The sequence below is a fragment of the Colletes latitarsis genome, chromosome 10 (genome assembly GCF_051014445.1).
Source record: "Colletes latitarsis isolate SP2378_abdomen chromosome 10, iyColLati1, whole genome shotgun sequence".
NCBI classification, from domain to species: Eukaryota; Metazoa; Arthropoda; class Insecta; order Hymenoptera; family Colletidae; genus Colletes; species Colletes latitarsis.
The window spans coordinates 29,685,526-29,696,583 of record NC_135143.1 but is presented as its reverse complement, the minus strand read 5'-3'; the positions used below and the strand labels follow the sequence as shown (position 1 = coordinate 29,696,583).

The following is an 11,058-nucleotide window of genomic DNA, read 5'->3' as shown; positions in this document are numbered from 1 at the left end:
AAAAGAAAAAAAAACGATCAGAAAAATGTCTTTTTGAGAACAAAAAGCACCAAAAAAAAAAAATCTGTATAAAAATCAGTCGAGAGTGCGTGCGCGTATGAAAGAGAGGATGAATGGATACGTAAAGAAGGTTCGTGGAAAAAGTATAAACAAGCTGGGAGAAAGTGACGAAGAAGATGATATCGACAGGAAGAAGAGAGAAATCAGGAGTTGTTGGTGTGCAATAATCGTCGGGAGAAATTGAGAGCTTCCGGCGAGAAAGCTCGAAGAGACGAGTCGATGGAAGGACAAATTTTTGGATCCTCTTCCATCCGAAAACAAAAGGTGTATTTGGTGCGAAGGAGAAGTCTCTGATGTTCGCGAGACTATTTCTAAAAATTGACGGTCTTTTAAAAGAATATTTCGGTACAGCACAATTACATACACACAGGCATACAAATACATCCACATACACATATATGTACATAACGCGACAGAAGTGCAGAAGAAACAAAAAAAAAAAAGGTCACATTGTGTCGGTTCGATATTAAGAGAGGAAACAAAAGGAAAACGAACGTTTATGTGGGTCACGTGTGCAAAATTCGAACACTGGACGCACATATCCTACCGCTGGCATTATCACAATAACGGATAGAGGGAAGTGCAAGAAACTTCGAGGAATCGAGAGAAAGATTGCAGAGGTAGAGATGCAAAATGGAGAGAAAGCTGTCTCTGTAACGGGAACGCCTGACAATTTTCGATGAAAGGCCACCGTTACGCTGGAAGGAACACGACACACGCCGCATTTGAAGTTTCTTTGGTGTTTACCTAGCGCAGATGGAGCCATTTCACGAACAAAATGGAAGAAGAAATAGAACCCGGAGAAAATTTTTACCGTTTCCTGGTATCGCAACTAATATCCTCTTATTCGTTTGCTCCCGTCTCGTTTTTCCCCCAACTTTCTTCCTACCCCCGCTTTCCCTTGGTACTAGTGAAACGAAACATGGCGGACATAAGCTACGAAACTACATAACCTTTCATTCTTCAAGACTACTCGACGAGAATCGTCCTTAGCTTTTGTTTTCGCCTTACACTTCAACAAAGACTATTGCATATCCCGTCCACACTTCCTCTTACTATCCCTTTTTAATTTAGGGCCCTTCTCAGGGCCCGCAAATACTTCATCCACGAAGAAGCAACTTTTCAGGTTAAACTGAACATAAAAAAAATGTCCTTTTCAGGACACTCGATTAAAACTGTCCTTTTCAGGACAATTTACCGTGTCCGTTTTAGGACAAAATGATCAAAGTTTGTCTCTTTTCGAGGCAAACTTCGTGAATGCTTTTTTCACAGGATACTGTGAAATTTGTCCTTCGTAAGGACAAAGAGTTTTACCAGTCTCGGAAGAGATATTAAATAAAATTGTTTTCCTTTTAATGAAATTCTATTGTACCTGAATTACTTGCATTCATTCTAGGGTTGAATAATGATATTAGATTTTATGTGAAACTCTGAGCTTGGATGACGCTTCGTTAGGTGCGTATACTTTTCTTGTGAAATTCTAACGCTATACTCCGTGAATTAACTCCATTTTTTGTTACAGTTTTATAAATGTAATTTGTTCGCAAGAAACTTAATTTCGTTCGAAAACCAACAATTTTTTTTTTACGCAACATATGGTTTGTGCATGCAGATGTACGTACACGTGTCGAGCGTGGCTCGAGCTCATTTGCGTAAAAACTTAAGAAGGCCATGGAAGATAACCGCTATGGAACGTTCAGGAAGTTAAATATGCCGCGTCACGTTTCACTAGAAAAACAAGTAGGTTTTACCGTACAGTCACGTCGTAATTTCTGATCCATTTTTTTGTGTTGTTGGGAAGCGTTACATTATAAAATTATCGATAGCAGAAAATCGTCGTAATGCATCGAGTACACTAACGAGTGGTAGTAAACGGTTTCATTCGAAATAGCAATTTGAATAATTGCTTGAAAACTGAATGGTGACTTTATCGTGCTTAAAAGAACGAAAAAAATCAACTTTAATGAACTATTTTCAAGCACTTAACCTATGTTTATTTTATTTCGCAGTATCATCGTGTGACTCTTTCCACCAACATGCTGTGTAGGAGGTATTCGTGGCTGCTTGGACGATGCCCTATCAAGATTATCGTGCTTGTGTGGGCATTCATTACATGAATATTTATTTGTTACAGCTCGCGACTAAAAGAATTATCAACTTTATTTGACCATCTATGGATTGAACTAAATCTAGTCATTTCGATAAGACCCCAAAAATGAATTTCATACGCTTATCTAGAATTTCTTTATTTTGATGTGACCTTTTACACCGATTAAGACTAGTAAACTATACAGGGTGTTCGGCCACTCCTGGGAAAAATTGTAATGGCGGCTTCTAGAGGCCAAAATAAGGCAAAAATCAAGAATACCAATTTGTTGTTGGAGGCTTCGTTAAAAAGTTATTAACGTTTAAAGTTCCGCCCGTTCTGAATTTTTTTCTCGAAAGTGCGTAGGATTTCGGGGGTATGTTTATTCACCAAAAATGATTGTAATTAACCCCCAGAGCTAACAATATTTTTTTCAGAACGATTTGAAATATTTTAATTTCGTCGAGAAATTTCACACCTTCTCGAATTTTTTTCTAGAAAATGGGTAGGATTTCAAGGGTATGAGTAATGACTAAAAATGATTGTAATTGACCCCCGCAATCGATAATATTTTTTTTGGAACGATTTAAAACTTTTTAATTTTGTCGAAAAATTTGTCCACCTATTTGAATTTTTTTCTCGAAAACGCGTAGGATTTCGGGGATATTTCTATTGACCAAAAATGATTGTAATTAATCCCCAGAGCTAACACTATTTTTTTCAGAACGATTTGAAATATTTTAATTTCGTCGAGAAATTTCACACCTTCTCGAATTTTTTTCTAGAAAATGGGTAGGATTTCAAGGGTATGAGTAATGACTAAAAATGATTGTAATTGACCCCCGCAATCGATAATATTTTTTTTGGAACGATTTAAAACTTTTTAATTTTGTCGAAAAATTTGTCCACCTATTTGAATTTTTTTCTCGAAAACGCGTAGGATTTCGGGGATATTTCTATTGACCAAAAATGATTGTAATTAATCCCCAGAGCTAACACTATTTTTTTCAGAACGATTTGAAATATTTTAATTTCATCGAGAAATTTCACACCTTCTCGAATTTTTTTCTCGAAAATGGGTAGGATTTCGAGGGTATGAGTAATGACTAAAAATGATTGTAATTGACCCCCGCAATCGATAATATTTTTTTTGGAACGATTTGAAACTTTTTAATTTTGTCGAAAAATTTGTTCACCTATTTGAATTTTTTTCTCGAAAACGCATAGGATTTCGGGGGTATGTCTATTCACCAAAAATGATTGTAATTAACTCCCACAACCGAAAATAATTTTTCCAGAACGATTTGAAATTGTTGAATTTAATTGTTAATAACTTTTTAACGAAGCCTCCATCAACAAATTGGTATTCTTAATTTTCGTCTTATTTTGGCCTCTAGTATCCCTTATTAAAATTTTTCCTAGGGGTGGCCGAACACCCTGTAGTAGGTGCATTGAACCAAGTGATCAATGCAACATGGTGGCCTCGAAACTTGATAAAATAGTATGAAGATTAATACTCTTGGTGCATCGATTTACGTAAACCAGTCACGTTGAATGAAGAAAAGGAATAAGTCGACTTGTTTGACGATTATTCTTATTGTTGATTTTGTTCTGTGTGCTTACGTACAGCTGGCAAATTTATCTTATTCGTATGATTCGTGACGTGCGTAACTATGACGTCCAAGTGTGACTAATCGAAAGAAATGAAGTCACGGCTCAAAAATTGAAAGTAAGAGCGTGACGAGCATAGCTGTTCTCTACGCGAGGGAAATCGGTTTGGACCGTTATAGTAATTCGTCTCGCTGTTAACGACTTTATTGTGTAACTTTGAAACACGATATGTTTTAAGGTTATGGTTTTGTACCGAAAACGAAGCGTTAATAAATGTATTTTTAAATAATAACATTATAATATTCTTCAATTTCTAATTCGCAGATTCCAGTCCTAGGAAATACCGTAAGTTCTTAAACTTTCTAGAATCGATCACAATAGTAGGTCGTGTCGATCGGCCTTAAGCTTTCACTTATTCAGTCCTATCGTGAGAAGTAATTGAAACGCAATTTTGTATCTGTTTTTCAATATTTTCTTGGACTACCAACAGTCTTATTTCCTTGTACTTTTATCTGTATTCTTTATACGTGTATTTTCGCAGTAAACATGTTAAGCTATTTTTGGGCAATGAAGTATCCGCTTCGAAGTTGTCCTGATATATTTAAAGCTCGTCCACGATATGTCTGATGTAGAAATAACGTTATTAATATCGCGGTATTATTATCCTCGTTGCAAGAGAATTCGAAAATGCAACATTGTTGACAGGAATAGTGGGAATCAAATTTGTATAAAATAACCGGATACAATTCGTACAAAAGTAATATATTTTGTTTTAATAAATATACATTTTATTACATGTGTCATAGGAAAAACAAAGTTTATTAGTAGTACAATTTGTGAATTAAATAAACGTTGAGTAATATCGTTAGAATAATCGTCGTGGAATTTTCCAGATTTCTATATTTGCTTGGGTGTCGCCTATAGCCAGCAAGTCTCTATAAAACAAACATATAAATAATATAACGGAAATATTCGATCGTATATTGCCGGAACTTACTGTTTAGAATTGACGCATAAACAGCTGGTGTTTTCCCTGTCGGAAGTCTCAAATTTCACATTTGTTACTTGTCTACCATCCGTGACATTATACAGCCTTACGTTTGAACCGGCACCATAAGTCGCTAATACATCTTTATTTCCAATCATCCACGTAAATCCTACAATCGTATTTTCAAAGGAAATCGATCGTAGACACACATGCTGAATAAAATAAAGAATAATAAAATTAATATACTTCGTTTGGTCCACGGTAAATCTTACAAACGGAATCTTTACCTCGTCAAAATCGTATATACGCATCTCCTTATCCGTGCCAGCACTGACGAAAAGATTACGAATAGGAGAGAATTTAACGCAAGTGATACTACCTTCGTGTCTGTCGTATTCGTCTATCACAGGATCCATAAGAGCTTCGTCTCCTGTAATTGAAACACATAAGATTCCAATACAACGGTACAAAAAAGAAATCAACAGAATGCACACCTTCGATAGGAGCGACGCGATTTAAACTGCACTTGTATATTCCACCACACAAGGTACCCACAACAAACAATGCTGGATTTTTGTACGAAAAGTCGAAGCTGGTGATGCACAAACCAGATTCAATCGCGCGTTCGCGAGTTCCACCCGCGCTACGTGGCCTCGAACTCTCTATTGGATTGTATTCTTTGGCTATTTTGTATCTAAAGAGAAACACGACATAACAGGAAATAATTTCAACAATTTCCAAAGCAACAATTACCGTTTGTATGAACGTGCAGGGCTAAAGTTAGCCACTATTCTGCAAATATAAATATAACCATCTTTGCCAGAGGTTACTAGTACGGATGCATCGTTTAGAGTTCTTGCTTTCCAACACACTTGAGACACGCTGTCCCCGTGCGTCCAGACAACCATCGATGTCGCCGATACGTTGTCCCTCAAGTTCCAAACAAGAACATCACCTTTGTAAAAATTATACATGTAGAGCTATCGATCCATGAACGTTTATTTGACAATTTTCTAAGTTACCATTAAACAAGCCAGCTGCTATAACGGACGGATCGACTGGATGATAAGCTAAAGAGGTGACGCAAGAATTTGTTTCTAATGTTTTAGTTGGCGTATCTGTGAAATCACCGTCCTTTGTTTGGCTGTACAATTGTATTTTAGATAGATGATCGCACCATGTTTCATGATACGGGTTACCGTGAGATACAGCTAACGTTCCACCTACATTACTCCAACACATGTCGCTCACTTTGGTCTGAAAGCATGTTTAAATAGTTAAAAATCATATAAAATAGTAATGATTAGGAATAGTACCTGCAAATCTGTTTCATTTGTAGTATTAATCTTTTGTAGAAGCTGAGTGCTAGCAAGCGAATCATCGCTGGTTTTTGGGTCATAATCTTCAAATGCATTGGTCCCGTACGATTCATCTAAAGCTTTCAATATACTCGGTGTAACTTTGTTTAAAAACTGAGCCAATCTTTGATAGTCCACTTCTGATTTCTCCTTTTCCTCGGGTACAGTTTGAATCTAAGAAAAGACATTTTAATCATAAGAGAGTCCATGTAAAAATATATCCTTTTTGACCTGGTAACTTTAATACCCACCTCGATGCTTCTTGTTTCAACTGTTTGCACGGTGTTTTGATTATAAATAATCTCTGTTGTTTGTACATTTGCAGACAATTCTGATCTGGAAGACATTCATAATGAAAAAGAATAACGAAATTTCTATAATAAAAATATCCGAATAATTAAACATACTTTGCAGGTGATAATTGCGAGTCAAAATTGACTGTATCGAGAGATCGGTCGGTGAACATTATTAAACAAAACTTGTTTCACTTTTGAAAATTGTTTATCGTTTGACTGAATATTTTCAGTTGTTAATGAAAAATACGTGAACAATTCATGATTCCAATGAAAATAAAAATAAGGATATATGTTGTAATATTTTATAACGTCAGTGTTTATTTGAGAACTTCGTTTGGAACACAGTGTCCATTTATTGGGAAATTCTCCTTCTCAATTGTCGCGAGAATAGTACGCCAGATGGTGTTATTTAAGCTTTGAAATAGGTTATTGGTGCAATGGACAAACTTTTTATTAATACATAATACATCACATTTTAATACATTCGCGAAATATTATTTACTTGTATCAGAATTAATTCTGAAAATAATACGATAGGTATTTCGTTAAGATTGGTTCATTGGACTAGTAACTTATTACGATCGAACTACAATACCTTGAAACGTATTGTAAGTAAACAAAGTATTCGGAAAGCATACATTTAGTTTTCATAAAAAGGGCAACTCGTAATTATACAAAACACGTTTATAATTTAGGAATTTCGAATTTGTTCCCGGTTAAATAGACGATGGATTTCAACGCTTCTATCAGTTTCGACAATTCCAACCAGGGCTTTGGTGTCCGGTAATATAAAACTTTAATCATTTTTATCACATCATCTTCGATATCAGATTTATCCAAAATTATTCCTTTACTAGCATTCTCTTTGTACGTTTTCAATTTCTTTAACACTTGAATGACGTCATATAAAACATCCTTTTTGACGCCCAAATTCTATGATCAGATAAGAGCAAAAATAAATATTCAAATACTGTAATTTTTGGTATAAATTACATTAGTAAAGAACTCACAATGCCCGATTTCAGATCGTTACATACAGGCCAATTTTCCTGGCATGGTAAACAATTGCATTTGAAAAAATATTTCTCCATTAGATGTTTCTGTCGTATAGCTTTTGGTATACACGCGTAGAGTTGGCTATAACTATCGAATATCTTAAAAAAAAATAATTTTTATCGGTAGCATTATACTAATACAGGGTGTTCGGCCACCCGTGGGAAAAATTTTAACAGGGGATTCTAGAGGCCAAAATAAGACGAAAATCTAGAATATCAATTTCTTGACTGAGGCTTCGTTAAAAAGTTATTAACAATTAAATTCAAAAATTTCAAATCGTTCTGAAAAAATTATTTTCGGTTGCGGGGGTCAATTACAAGCATTTTTGGTCATTACACATACCCCCGAAATCCTACGCATTTTCGAGAAAAAAAATCGAGGAGGTGTGAAATTTTTCGACGAAAGTAAAATATTTCAAATCGTTCTGAAAAAAATATTGTTAGCTCTGGGGGTCAATTACAATCATTTTTGGTCATTACACATACCCCCGAAATCCCACGCACATTCGAGAAAAAAATTCCTTACCGAAAATCTAATTTGGCGCCTAAATTTTTCGACGAAAAAAAAAATTTCATATCATTTTGGAAAAATTATTTTCAGTTGCGGGGGTCAATTGCAATCATTTTTAATCATTACACATACCTCCGAAATCCTACTCATTTTCGAGAAAAAAATTCTTGATTTTCGTCTCATTTTGGCCTTTAGAATCCCCCATTAAAAGTTTTCCCAGGTGTGGTCGAACACCCTGTATAACTTCAACGGTTAGTTTAAATATTCGTCTATATACCTGTTCGCCTTTTTCAATTGGGTATAGGGCAGACATAATCATATGTCCAGACCTGAAATGTCTGGTTATATTTGGATTGCAGTTGTGATTAATGAAAGAAAGAAACGGCATAATTGCAGAACCACGTGAAAGTGGGTGCATTTCACGAAGCTGCATTTCCGAGACCTGTAAATAGATTAACTCTACATTTTATATACTTTTTTTAAAACTTTCATCAAAATAAGTGCCGGATCAATTTTCAATAACTTTCCGTTCACGTCGCGTGGGTTGTATATGCACCACGTTGTCAAGGGTAACAGTTTTATTTACGCCATTTCTAAGATTACAAAAGTCATTATTATTAGCAAATTACTGCAGCTCGAGATGGCGTGTACGGAAAGTCCACAAGACAAATTCATATTAGCCTCCGTATGGTTGCCTTTCTCGCGATTACCTACGCCGTGTCTATTACAGGGAATCAACTGTTGGTTCCTTAATATGAGGCCTCCGACAAATGTGACATCGTTGATTTTCAGCAACTCAGATACATCTTTCTTCAACGGATTCCCAAACATGTTGGTGCATGTCGCCAAGGTGTATAAAATAAAACTAGCATTCAGGGATCTAATAAACAAACGGTCTTCCGTATCTTTCGCGTGAGTGTCGAACGCTAATAAACATCTGTATTTATTGCCCATAAAGTCACCATTCTTAGAGAAACCTTTCGTAAGTGGATCTGAAAGATTACACAATTAAAATTACTATTTTTCCATGTAAAATGTACGAAGTTAGTTACCATTGCAACTGTCGACTTCTTTCAATTCTTCTTTTAATTCCTGTATACTCGAACTTTCTCTCACAGCCTGTATGGCAAGCCTTAAGCTGAATAACTGTGACGTGCTAAAATTCATCTTCAGCATAGAAGGAAACACCGGGCATTCTACGTCATGATATTTTTTCCAACTTGAGATCTTACATTCTTCCGAGCAATACATAGAGCAAATACAGTAGTCGCAAGGTATATTAGCCCAACATAGTTCTAAGCAATTCGAGCAATGCGTGTACATATTTTCAGGATTTAAAAATAACGAATAAGGCCTTTCCACAACTAGTATTTCGTTAGGATTTATTTTGCGGGTAGCCACAACATGCCTACCATATTGTTCGTTGTACATTATAGTTAATGCATCAGAGGCACAAGGAAATTTAGCACTGCTAGTCTTTATCGTAGGAAGAGGAGGTTCGATTCTATGTTTTGTATTACTTTGTTTGTTCGTGTTACATGTTTTTGACATCCTTTTTATAGAAGCAAGTTTGTCATTCAAGTTTTTACAATTAACATTGTCCAAAGACATTTTGTTCAACCACTGTTGTGCTTCATCTATAGCAAATTCCATGCTGGGATGATTTAGAGCCTCGAAACAATCAATTTTTCTTACATAAATTTTTGCTCTCAACTTCTCTGGATACATTAATGCCAATGCTCTGTCTATGTCACGAATGCACTCTTCATATTTATGTAATTTTATCAAAACTGCAGATCTATTTGCATAAGCCAAGGCAAGCTGTTCAGAAGGATGAGGTGCATAAGCTATACTTTTAGTATACAGTTTTAGTGTTTCCATGCAAGAGGTACTTGACAATGGCATGGAAAGAAATATTTTATTACCACATTCCCTTAATTTCTCAGATTCCTTTGCATTCTTTGTATCATGGCACATGCTAGGAATAATATCATATTTTAACATAACATTAAGGATAAATATTATACGTTCTTCATCTGTGCATTGCATTTTGAAATCATTAACAAAATCTTGATGGTCATTTGCAATTATCTTTTCCCTTATTACACTCCATGCTTCTATTACATTCATCTTTTATTTGCTACAATGAGAAATTTTGGATAAAAGGAGAACTACACATTAATAAAAAATTATTTTTAATTATATATTTATTAGTATTCGTACATCGTGTTAAATATTTATTAGGAAAAATTAATAATAACTGCGTGCATTAATCGTCTATAAGTAGAGAAATAAACAATTAAATTTATATATTCCTAAAAATTTACGAAGGACATAACTCACGAAATATTTTCTAAAGTATTTAAATTTTGTAAAGATTTATAAAATATTTGTATTATTCTAAATTTATTTTTTGGTTTATACAAAATTTTATAAAAAATATATTTTCTATTCGTTAGTGAGTCTGAATATAAATATTCTTTATTAACAATGTACCGAATATTAATTACACAGTGTATTCGGTATTCGTCGAAACATCGAAAGTTAAATGAGTATTTAATATTCGTCAGCATGAATGAATTTAAAATAGAAACAAATATCAATATTTAATGACAAAATGGAACGTGACAGATTGTTTATCAGTTATTTTAAACAATACAGTCAATATTCTACGTGTATTTCAATTATAAAATTATTTGAATACGCCCATTCCTGCTTGGAAATAACATTGACGAGTTACAGCTTGTAATACAATACCTTTTAGGATGTGGCGGCTTTGTAAATACGATTTTGACAATTAATTTTCGGAACTTTCAAAATATTAACACGTATCTTAAATCGTTTTAAAATGTCAAGAAAATATTGTAAGCTTCCATCACTGACGAGTGACTTAGTTTACTCTGTATTCATTTTTGGTACGCGGACTAAAATAGTGTGCACTATTTAGCATTTAATTCTATTGCGATCAACAGCAACGTGTACACCAAGTGTACTGCGATCATAGCAAAACGCAATTACGACAATGCTTTTTGCAACGTTCTAAAAACTAACATACTGTCCGTTTCTTAATTTTACAATTTATATTTTATTCAA

At 34.6% G+C, this 11,058-nt stretch overlaps 2 protein-coding genes across 2 annotated transcripts; both read right to left on the bottom strand.

Moving 5' to 3' along the window:
- Positions 1-4,500: 4,500 nt before the first annotated feature.
- On the bottom strand, positions 4,501-6,755 carry LOC143346095 (cytoplasmic dynein 2 intermediate chain 2). The gene is made up of 9 exons (XM_076773853.1): positions 6,511-6,755; positions 6,355-6,439; positions 6,062-6,277; positions 5,768-6,002; positions 5,499-5,700; positions 5,240-5,439; positions 5,033-5,175; positions 4,755-4,957; positions 4,501-4,692 (listed from the first exon to the last, which is right to left on the bottom strand). The coding sequence occupies exons 1-9, from the start codon at positions 6,567-6,569 to the stop codon at positions 4,623-4,625; spliced, it is 1,413 nt and encodes a 470-aa protein (XP_076629968.1). The 5' UTR covers positions 6,570-6,755; the 3' UTR covers positions 4,501-4,622.
- Positions 6,756-6,890: 135 nt separating this feature from the next.
- On the bottom strand, positions 6,891-10,879 carry LOC143346094 (protein-lysine N-methyltransferase SMYD4-like). The gene is made up of 6 exons (XM_076773852.1): positions 10,723-10,879; positions 9,018-10,105; positions 8,680-8,957; positions 8,243-8,407; positions 7,410-7,553; positions 6,891-7,332 (listed from the first exon to the last, which is right to left on the bottom strand). The coding sequence occupies exons 2-6, from the start codon at positions 10,093-10,095 to the stop codon at positions 7,084-7,086; spliced, it is 1,914 nt and encodes a 637-aa protein (XP_076629967.1). The 5' UTR covers positions 10,096-10,105; positions 10,723-10,879; the 3' UTR covers positions 6,891-7,083.
- Between the last annotated feature and the right edge of the window lie 179 nt (positions 10,880-11,058).